This window comes from Cetorhinus maximus, chromosome 3 (genome assembly GCF_964194155.1).
Source record: "Cetorhinus maximus chromosome 3, sCetMax3.hap1.1, whole genome shotgun sequence".
Taxonomy (NCBI): Eukaryota; Metazoa; Chordata; class Chondrichthyes; order Lamniformes; family Cetorhinidae; genus Cetorhinus; species Cetorhinus maximus.
Window position 1 is genome coordinate 136,736,211 of NC_135881.1, and position 12,136 is coordinate 136,748,346.

Here is a 12,136-nt window from a genome sequence, read left to right on the forward strand (position 1 = left end):
TATAACATGGTTTGGCTTCAGAGGAACAGCTAGAATATATACCACAGTGTCACCATTTCCAACATAATCCAACCCTACAACTCAGCAATATTGTCTGGAAATTAATTTCACTTACATTGTGAACATTTGAGTTTGGAATCATGAGCTTCACTGTGTCAAAGCAATACAAACATACGAATTAGGAGCAGGAGTAGGCCACTTGGCTCCTCAAGCCTGCTCTGCCATTCAATAAGATCGTGGCTGGTCTGAATGTAACCTCAACCCTACATTCCTGCCTACCCCCGACACCTTTCACTCCCTGTTAATCAAGAGTTTATTTAGCTCTGCCTTAAAAAATATTCAAAGATTCTGCTTTTGAGGAAGAGAGTTCCAAAGACTCACAACCCTCTGAGGGAAGAAATTTCTCCTCATCTCTGTCTTAAATGAGCAACCCCTTATTTTTAAACAGTGACCACTAGTACTAGATTCTCCCGCAAGAATAAAAATTGTCTCCATATCCACCCTGTCAAGACCCCTCAGGATCTTAAAGGTTTCAATTCAGTCACCTCTTACTCTTCCAAATCCCAGTGCATACAAGCCTAACCTGTCCAGCTTTTCCTTATGGGGCAACCTGCCCATTCCTGATATTAGTCTAGTAAACCTTCTCTGAACTGCTTCTAACACATTTACATCTTTCTTTAAATAAGGAGACCATTACTGTACACAATATTCAGATGTGGCCTCACCAATGCCCTGTACAACTGAAGCATAACCTCCCTATTTTTGTAATCAATTCCCTTCACAATAAATGGTCACATTCTATTAGCTTTCCTAATTACCTGCTGTACCTGCATACTAGCCTTTTGTGATTCATGCACGAGGACACCCAGATCCCTCTGAAACTCAGAGCTCTGCAATCTCTCACCAATCAGATAATAAGCTTTTTTATTCTTCTTGCTAAAATGAACAATTTCACATTTGCCCACATTATAGTCCATTTACCAGATCTTTGCCCACTCACTTAACCTACCTGTCACTTTGCAGCTTCTTTAAGTCCTCTTCACAATTCACTTTCCTACCTATCTTTGTGTCATCAGAAAATTTAGCCACCATTCCTTCAGTCCCTTCATCCAAGTCATTTATATAAATTGTAAAAAGTTGAGGCCCCAGCACTGATCCCTGTGGCACACCACTTGGCACATCCGGCCAACCATAAAATGACCCATTTACGCCAACTTTCTACTACCTGTTAGCCAGCCAATCTTCTATCCATGCCAATATGTTATCCCTGACACCATAAGCTTTTATTTTTTGCATTAACCTTTGATATGGCACTTTATCAAACGCCTTCTGGAAATCTAAGTTCTGTACATCCACCGGTTCCCCTTTATCCACAGCACATGCAACTCCTTCAAAGAACTCCAATAAGTTGGTTAAACATGATTTCCCCTTTACAAAACCATGTTGGCTCTGCCTGATTGCCTTGAATTTTTCTAAGTGCCCTGCTATAACATGTTTAATAATAGCTTCTAACATTTTCCCTATGACAGATGTTAGGTTAACTGGCCTATCATTTCCTGCTTTCTGTCTCCCTCCCTTTTTGAATAAAGGAGTTATATTTGCTATTTTCCAATCTAATGGAACCTTCCTCAAATCTAGGGAATTTTGGAAAATTAAAATCATTCTATGAACTCCTCATCTATGCTACCTTTGCCCATCTGATTTTTCCAGTCTATATGTAGATTAAAATCTCCCATGACTATTGCTGTACCTTTCTGGCAAGCTCCCATTATCTCTTCTTTCCTACTGTGTAGTTACAATTAGGAGGCCTGTACACCACTCCCACAAGTGACTTCTTGCCTTTATCATTCCTCATCTCAACCCAAGCCGCTTCTCCATGCTGGTTTCTTGAATTTAGCTCATCCTCTCTAATGTGCTAATACCATCACTAATTAACAGAGCCACCCCTCCACCTTTTCCTAACTTCCTGTCCTTCCTAAATGTCACATACCCTTCAATATTCAGGTCCCAATCTATATCAATGAGCAGTTGTCATTCTATTGAATGAAATATTCATTCATCGCCCCATAATACACACTGCTCGGATGTTTTTTGGCTGACTGCCTATTCACTTCCAGTGAGCTACCACTAGAATGTAGAATCTTTAATGGATTGGTTTGTGTAATGGATTGGGGCATCTTCCATTTCACTAATGAGAAAAGTTAAAAGGCAATTACTTGTATTGATTAACTGCGTTGAGGAGGCACAATGTACATTCCTGCTAAATCTGCACAGAGCTATGCACTGCATTTCTAATTATTACTAATGGTGTTTAAACAAAAAAGAATTTCATCCTTACAGACTAGAAGAAAAAGGGAGCCATAATATATACCGGGTGAGCCAAGTGTACTGTTCAAATATTGTCAGTAGGATCAAAGTTCCTGATCAAAAGATGATGCTCATTCCAATGTACCAGATCAAATTGAAGTGACACATCTATCTCCACATGCACATTTGTTTCCTAATTTTGGAAGAATCCAGATTATTCAGCATTTGTGGAGGAGTAATGTTGCTGCCAAGAGTCCACCAGCCAAAGGGACTGGATTCATTTCAGTAAATAGATAGGGTAAATGGACTGTGTGTCATGAAGTTAAAATATTGTGAGGCATTCTGTTAGCTTCAGATATTAAACAGAAGGTAACACGACACATTTTCACCTCCAGCAGGTCACGTCATTGGGGGCCAGGAGATTGAATTCAATGCAACGGCTATTTTACTTCATTAGACATATACACCATCCTTTCAGCCAGCCACATGTGCTTTCAGCCTAATTTATTTATTGGACAGTCAGGAATTTAAAGCTGACTATTCCAAACTGAAACATTTGAGGTGAATTTCCCTGGAGCTCCTTCCACTTCACTTTAGCACAATATCACTTTTTTTGCTTGTGCACATATATGCTGAAACGGGGAAGGGGGGACGTGGGGGGAAGGGGGCAACATGAGAAATCCCAACTCCATTCACTCTCAAGAGACATTTTCATAACTCATGAAATCAGTCAGCTAAAGAAGGGCACTCAACAGATGAATTTGCACTATTTTGTTCACACTCGGAACAATATAACCAGCAGAATGAACATGGCTGGACTTGGAGCAGAGTGAACATGGTCATTCCTGAATTAGGAGCAGTGTGAACATGTTCATTCTTGGACCAGGAAGAAATTAAACAGTCATTCCTGGACCAGGAGGAGAGTGAACCTGGTCATTGCTGGTTGCAGAGCAGAGTGAACCTTGTCATTCCCGTCCTAGGAGCAGAGTGAACATAGTTATTCCTGGACTAGGAACAGTGTGAACATGATCATTCCTGGACGAGGATCAGGCTAAGCATGATCATTCCCCGACCAGGAGCAGAGTGAACATATTTATTCCTGGACAAGAAACAATGTGAACATGGTCATTCCTAGACGAGGACCAGGAGAAGCATGATTATTCCCCAACCAGGAGCAGAGTGAACATGGTTATTCTTGGACCAGGAGGATACTGAACCCAATCATTGCTGGTTTCAGAGTAGATTGAACCGCATCGTTCCTAGACTAGGAGTAGTGTGAACTTGGTTGTTTCTGAATTAGGAACAGTGTGACTATGGTCATTCTTAGACCAGGAAGAGAGTGAACACGGTCATTCCTGGACTAGGATAACAGTGAACCTGATCATTGCTGGTCTCAAAGCAGAGTGAACCTCGTTATTCCTGGACTGGGAGCAGTGTGAACATGGTCATTGCTGGACTAGGAACAGTGCAATTGGTAAACACTATCAACCATGAATCGATAAAGCAACAGTTACAATAGTGCTGATCAATGAACATCATTGAATACTGCTTGTGCTAATTACTGGCCTACTCAATATAGATATTTTTGTACAATATTCCCAACCACAGCCCTGCAGTTTGTGGAAACCCAAAAAACACCTCAGTACCTGAAAAAATCCTTTAAAAATGTTTAGCTGGTAGTTTGGCATAAATACATCACACATAATCACACTCACAGTACAGCTTGGCAGATCAAACAAATAACCAATGATGCTCTATTTGCAACATGCTCTTGATCTCCACAGTGCAACTGAACCTGTATCTTCATTGAAAATGAGCAACAGAATGGCCGACATTTCCCAGCCCCGCCGTGGGGGATGTGGCGGCCCAGCGAAAAGCCTATTGACTTTCGGTGGGACCGGATGATCCCAGCGACGGGCGGGGCCATAAAATCCCATCCAATGAGAACAAAATCTTCACTTCTCCTTAAGACCTAAGTTTTTGGTGAGTTGTTCTAGCTTCTCTTTCTTTGACTTGCTTGACAGGCCTTTCCCTGGGATCAAGGACCCTGGGAGGGTGGAAGGCCCACCCACTGAAAGTTGCCAGCCAGAGGCCAGCTGCTCTATTGACAAGTTCCGAGAAGTCAAGGAAACCTATACAGACAGAGCTAAAGTCTGAATTCAGGATTAAAACAGCAGCTAATGATCATTTTACGTATTTAAATGGTGGACTTGCCTGTCCAACAGGGGTTTGTTGAGCAATGAAGAACACACTTGGATTAAAGGTGGCAGTTGACTGGTTCCTGCTGGTGTCCTGACACACTGGCAGTTCCAGATGTTTTAACTTGCTGCCGTAAAGAAACCCACTCACCTGGACAGATTAAAACTCTTCCTCTGGTTTCTATACTCCCCCTGGACATAACTACATGCATTTCTTAACAGATCTCTTTAGTAGGGTCTTTATAATCATTCATCAACCCTTTAAACCTCCCTCTTTGACCAAGTTTATGATCATTCGTCCTAATATCTCCTTCTGTGGTTTACTGTCAATTTTTGTCCGGTAACACTTATGTGAAACATGTTGGTATATTTTACTAGGCTTACTGCTATATAAATGCAAGTTGTTTTTGTTATTCTAATGATATGGTTTTGTTTTGCTTCTCTTGCTGTACCTATATTAGTCTGAGAAAAAGTGAGACTAGCCATAATAACAAGAAGTCCCTAGGCACTTTTACTCACCATTTTTCTTACCATTAATACATAGAGCACAATATAATTCATAATTCTTGCCCTATGGCAATTTTTTTCTGTACAATACTGTTTTTGATAATATACCTGTCGTTAAAATATTGATATCTTATCATGAGATTAAGTGCTTCATATTGAAGCTGCTTGATATTTCCAGCACTCACTGTTCCTGCTGTGCCCAGTGACAGGTGATTCATCTGCTGAGCCAAAGGTCCCATCATACTGGCTGGCTGCATGGACATGGTGTGGTCCATTGTGGGCGTTATCACAGCACCCTGAAAAAAACATGGCAGCAATTCAGTTAAAAACATAGCTTAACATTTTGCCTCAAAGCTGAATGCAATCTTAAAAAATTTCCGTTTTTATAAATCCAATTGACATTTAGTAAATACAATAGATTCTGGGAATCAGTTTTCTGCCAATCAACCCTTGGTAAAGCCTGCCGTATGATGTTATTATCTCCCATCCTCTTCTGTGACATGTACAGGGATAGCTGTCATCCAAACAGGAAGCAGATACCACCAGACCACTGAACCAACACAAAATAGCATCCCCAACAAAGAATTTCAATAGTTATGGGTTTATATGGAAGTGTGTACATGTCTAAATATAAGTATGGCACTGGGGAGCTATTTCAACTGTGTAGTCTAATATCAGGTTATAGTAGATGATTGGAAGATCCATTATACTGCTTAATAATGCTACCACTGCTTTATTGTAATCATTCTGGGTGTGGACTATTGTACATATTGGGCCAAAATTTATGTCAGCTGAGCTTACGTGCTGAAACCTCTAGAGTGAGACTTGAATCCAAACCTTTCGACTCAGAGGCAAGAGGGCTACCACTGACCAAAGGCTGAAATCGAAACACTTGTTACTTTCAGGATATGTGCTTCAGATGAAATGGGACCCTTTGTCATAACCTTGACTGCATAAATAGAACTGAGGAGGGATCACAGTAATGCCCAGATTTTGCAGTAGCATTTGTCATTAGTTAGACTTGACCTTCCATGTTTAGGTTTTAGTTTTTTTGCCCAGCAAGCTGCTGAAGGTGTGAGCTGAACACGACACATAAAGCGAAACAGGGCATATGAGTGTACAGGGCACCAACTGAAAATCTCTTTAAGCAATCCAATTGAAGGATTGAGAAATAAACAGCTGTAGGACTGAGTGTAAATTGGAGTGAAAAGCATTCAATGCCAAATCAGGTACAGAGATAGAAATAAAGAGAGAGATCAAAAGATTGGACGAAGGGAGAGAGAGAGAGACAGACAGAGAGAGAGAGAGTAAAAGGAAAAGTGAAAAAAAAATTTATATCTCTAACAACAAAGAATACATGAAGGATTGAGACTCCACATTTGTAACTGCTAATTTTCAGTGGCAGAAAGGTTGATTGACAGTGATAAACAATTAACATTTCATTAGTAGGGTGATTACACTCATAATGATGAGACAACTTTATGTAGCGAATTTAGTTTGATTCTACTGTGCGTTCAATAGTGAGGCAGACAATGAAATGACATTTGCCTGAGGTTGATGGTGAAGTGGCACAGCTCAGACAGAAACTTTGGGATATTCACATTTAAACCCACGTCGGTCATTGCCTGAAGTTACTGCATCATTTAATCATATGTTACGACAAATGCCAATAGCCTCAACATGGACAGCAAAATTTGGCCCATTGAAACACTTGGCAAGGCAATTCCAACCCAAATGTCAGTTATGGAGTGCAATAACTTTACTTTCTGATCTGTAGGAAGGAATCGTTTTCCAGTAGTTAGGATATAAAGTGATTATGTTCATTACTCTTTTCTAGCAATCCAGTAAAATTCGATGTTGCATGTACATATGCATTCTGTCACAAGCAGAGAGAGCAATATTGAGCTGTATGAAAAAATACAATCTTCCTAGGCATAACATACAGGATCCTCCTGATTGCTATGACAAATGAAAACCAGCAAATGAGTGGAACAGAAATATTCTGTCAATTTTACTCAGAGCAAATAGATTATTTATATTCTGTACGTAAATTATATGGTTATGGTTTGTAAGTATTTAGTATTTTTTGCAGCATTTGGATTAAATTGTTCTTTTTTATTCTTTATTTTAAAGAGGTGGCTAGCAACATCATCAACCAATGTCTTTTGGAGCTAAAATCCCTAAAGCTAATAGCACTTTGAGAAAATTGGCCATTAAAGGATTAGTTCCACAAAATACATCAAAATAAGTTATTCGCAAATGTTACTAGTTTGCACGTTATCTATTAAGAGGAGGTCGTTAATATAGTTGTAATGCAGAATAATTGTAGACCACTAAGAGACTCATGACTGTTCTATCATGCCATATTCATATTATGTTGCAAGGTTTCAGATTCAAGTTCCACTCCAGGCCTGAGCGCAAAAATTAAGGCTGAAGCGCAGTGCATTACTGAAGTGGTACTGCACTGTTGAAGATAATGTCTTTTGGATGAGACGTTAAACCAAGGCCCCATCTGCCTGCTTGGGTAGATATAAAAAAATCCAATGGCATTATTTCGAAGAGGAGCAGGGGAGTTAATGCAATGAAGAGTTCCTGGTGTTGTTCTCAACATTTTTCTTGGGTATGTCTGTCAACAACGACCATATCAGAGGTTCCTCTAGAAGGTCTAAAGCCACACTGTCTCTCTGGGAGGATTTCCTCAGTCACAGGAAATAGGCGATTAAGGAGAATGAGTGTCAGGATTCTTCCTGATATTGACAAGTCATGGTCATAGAGGTCTACAGCACAGAAAAAGGGCCTTCGGCCCATCGAGTCTCTGCCAGTCAAATAAGTACCTAACTATTCTAATCCCATTTTCCAACATTAGGCCCATAGCCTTGTATGCCATGGCATCGCAAGTGCACATCCAAATACTTCTGAAATGTTATGAGGGTTTCTGCCTCTACCCTTTCAGGCAGTGAACAAGAGGGAAATACCTTGATAGTTTCCATAGTATGATTTATTTTCCTTCTTGAAGATAGTTTTAATTGTCGCACTCCTGAAGTTGGTGGGGAAGGTAGGTGGGCTGGCGGGTGGTGTGGCAAGGGGGTGGTGAGTCCTTCTTCCTCCAAAATCCATAGGATGAGTAGTGTACAGAGTCTGGATGTGAGTATTGAAGACCTCAGCTGGAATACCATTGGGGCCGCAGGCTTTGTTGTTTTTCATCCCTTCCACTGGGATGTTGAAACAAAGTTTTCATCACTTGGGCAGCTCTGAAGAAGAGTCATAAGGACTTGAAACGTTAACTCTGTTTCTCTCTCCACAGATTGGATCTGCTGAGTTTTTCCAGCATTTTCTGTTTTTGTTTCAGATTACCAGCATCCGCGGTATTTTGCAATAATTTGGCAGAGTGGGTGCCACGATTCGTGGTGGTCTGATGCACCACCTTGCCATCCTGAGGGGGCAGCTCTTGTGGCTAGTTATAAGGTGAACAGTTACTCAAGAGGATGAGGAAAAGGAATAGGAGCATGAAGAGAAGGAACATGAGGAGAAGAAGGAAGAAAAGGGAGGAAGCAACTTAGAAAGCCCATTTCTGCCCAGGCTGTCCATGAAGAACTCATCCTAGTGTAATACCAGTAGCTGCAACCTCAATTCCCCATTTACCAATAGTCCCTCACCTTCCCTTCCCTCTGTTACCGACCATCACAACACCCACTTGGCCATAATACAAAAATAAGTCACCACAAAATAAAGATTCTGAAACAAATTTAGAAATAAAATCATGCCATATTACCTAAAAATGTCAACCAAATCACCCATATGAATTCTTCCAGCACCTTTTGTCCATGTGCTTTTGCCTGTCCTAGTGTTTCTGTGCAATATTCCACTCGAGATTGCAGCATAGCTCTTGGAAGGTTGCTGGGTTTCAGTGGAGGAGATGGCAAATGTCCTTGGGGATGACCTTGAAAAGCTCTGGGCCAAAAGGGCTTGGCTGCAGATGGCAGCATCTTGATCTAGATGGCAGCAGTGTGGGCTGTCAGTTGACATGCAACAGTAAGGGCACTGACAGAGTGGCAGGGTTGGGAGGACCAATTTTGTTTTGTTGAGGGAAGACAGTAGGTTTGCACTCCATGGGATCACTAACACTTCCCCAGGATCACGCTTCAGCAATCCTAGTAACCTGTTAGAGGACAAACCCTTTGAACTATGTAATTCACAGCCTTAATAGCAGCAGGCTGAGCTTGTATAGCATCATTTATGACAGCTGTCTGAGCTTCTATTGCAACACCCAAATGTTGGCTGGCTGCTGGTTTGCAATGGAAGCTGTGACGTTGGCCATCAGACACTGCATCATAGTTCAGTTCACAATTGTGTTAATGGAGTTGGCCGCCACTTCCATATTGCAAAGAGGAGCTCCAAACTCTGCATGAAGCTTTGTGTCAAGTTGATGCTGGACTCTATGCTCCTTGGCAATGACAGTAGGCTGTCAGGCTTTCCAATGCATCAAGCATTTTGTTGTGCACACCCTTCAGCGTTCTTCCGTAGGCTGCCCCTCGAGCTGCTCATCTCAGTCCTCTGCAAAAGAATCCATGTGCAACATCATCCTCTGGTGAGCTGACACCTGTACTATCTTTGCTTCTGCCCTGGTTGCAGCCCACTTTTGCGCCACGTGCAGATTCCACCTCTCATCAATCCTCTAAGATACATGCAGTGTTAGTATCTGAATTGGTGAGTGTGAAATTAAGTGACAGTGTGTCTTCGTCATAACTGTCTCCTTAACATTCCTCTCCTGTCTGACCAGCCTGGATCTCTTGGATATCTGAGAAGGGAAAAGGCACAACAGTAAGGTTGTAGTGCTGAGAGGGAAGAAATTAAGAGGTGTGTGTTACATCATCTTCAACTTGTAAATCAGAAGAGAATGCGGGATATGGGAAAAGTAGAATTTGACAAGGAGGATTAGGCATGAGGATATTGCCAACTTCAACTTTTACAGAACCACCACTGGCCACAGCCTTAGCAATGGGCATGCCAAGAATGGCCAGCACTGTTTCCTCTATGAGGATGAGGACATTAAGGTGCACCTGACCTATCCAGCTGCCCTTGGTTGTGCACCACTTTGTCCTGAAAGAGAGGGAGAAATGTGTCAGTGAGTGTCATGAAATCTGTTTGGGTGATGTGCCCGCCATGGCTGATTAGCTGGCCATGTGTGTAAGCTGTGAGATGTGTGTGAAAGTCTTGGCGCTATGCTAAGTGTGAGGGTGAGGTGAAGCATATGATTGATAGTGTCCTGATTGATAGCAATTGTTGATAGGTGAGTGATGGGAGTGTGGTGAATTGAGCAGTGGGTGAGGCTGGTGCTATAATTGGAATATGGCATTTGAAGATGAATTTAATACCTTGATCACTCGTGTGAGGTTATTGTATTTCTTCCAGTACTGCATCCAGGTCCTTGGGGCTTGACATCTGGTAACGACCTTCATGGCAATGTTCCCATTGTCTATTGAACATGTATTAAGAGGGCTTCCTGGCCCCCTGCAGATGTAGTGGGAGACAGTAGCATAGCGGTATTATTACTGAGCTAGTAATTCAGCAGCCCAAGCTAATGTAATAAAAACAGAAAATGTTGAAAAAACTGAAGAAGGGTCATACAGACTCGAAACATTAACTCTGTTTCTCTCTCCATAGATGCTGCCAGACCTGCTGAGTTTTTCCAGCATTTTCTGTTTTTATTTCAGATTTCCAGCATCTGCAGCATTTTGCTTTTATTTTAACCCAGGCTAATGCCTTGAGGACACGGTTTCAAATCTCACTATGGGAGCTGGTGGAATTTAAATTCAATTAATAAGTTTGGAACTTAAAGCTAGTCTCAGTAATGGTGACCATGAAAATATGATTGATTATTGTAAAAACCCATTTTGTTTACTAATGTCCTTATGGGAAGGAAATCTGCCATCATTACCTGGTCTGGCCTAGGTGTGACTCCAGAGCCACAGCAATGTGGTTGACTCTTAAATGTCTTCTGAAATGGACTGGCAAGCCACACATATCAAGAACAATTAGGGATGTTCAACAAATGCTGGCCTTGCCAGTGACACCACATCCCATGAAATATTTAAAAAAGAAAGAAATCTCTCCTACTTTCCATCTCCTTCAGCAAGGCCCCCAGTGCAATGTCCAAAAACCTTCGAGCCCACTGTCTCCCATGTTGTGCCATTCTTCACTATTGCCCAGGTCAGATTCAGTTCTTGCATGACAGATAACACCTGATTCATCTACAATGCACCTTCCTTTAAAGAGATGCAGGGTAGTTTTAAGCAAGTGCAGGCTAACTTTAAGTGGTGCAGGGCAATTATTATGTTAGGCCCTCTACAGACATGTGCAGCCGATAAACAGCTCGGTTGCAATCATTCAAATGAGTAGGCTGCTCAAAGTTCTTCTTTTTTTAACCACACATTTCCACTAAATTCATTATGCATGGTCCTTTGTTGTGTTGTTATTGTGACATTATAACTTTAGACTAAAACATTGTGCTAATGAGAGTTATTCTCCATTGCCTTCATTTTTAATAGGCCAAATCTAATGGCAAGTTGATGACACACATTGTTGTTAATGCACAAATTGGTCAACAAATTCAGGGAATTAAGAGATATGCTGTGAGTTGCAAATCTCCAGACCTGGTTGATTTACATATTAATAACAACATCTGTCGTTCACATGCTGCTTCACACAAACAACATCATACTCTTAGCCTCCCCATTTTAAGAGTTTGGCACATTAAACTACCAAATAAAGTTAGGGTTGGTAATTAATAGTACAAGTACCCTTTTAACATTGATGAGCAGTGCATTAACAATTATCACAATCTCGCCAGTCCAGAAAGGTAAGAATTTAAACTACTTTGTTTCATATCAGCACATAGTAAATTTTTCTTGAACATTTTAAAGATTTTCATTTTAAAACATTTTTCTTCATGTCTCTTTTCTTTCTTTCTTAATCTAATCTTTCTTTGCCTCACGTTATTCATTTACCTGTACCTGATTTGATTTTAATTCTTCACCCTTCTCCATCATTCCTGTTTCTTTCTCAATCTTTAAATTTCATTAAGGTCCCAACTGCCCCATAGACCTTGTCACATCGTTATCAGC

At 41.1% G+C, this 12,136-nt stretch overlaps 1 protein-coding gene across 4 annotated transcripts in view; it reads right to left on the minus strand.

The window, feature by feature from the left end:
- LOC144678935 (RNA-binding motif, single-stranded-interacting protein 3) overlaps positions 1-12,136 on the minus strand; it is a 1,591,210-nt gene that overhangs the window by 29,675 nt on the left and 1,549,399 nt on the right. For all 4 annotated transcript variants that reach the window (XM_078539041.1, XM_078539040.1, XM_078539043.1 and 1 more), the window contains one exon: positions 5,198-5,308. In XM_078539041.1, coding sequence (XP_078395167.1) covers positions 5,198-5,308 — 111 coding nt within the window. The remainder of the gene's footprint in view (positions 1-5,197; positions 5,309-12,136) is intronic.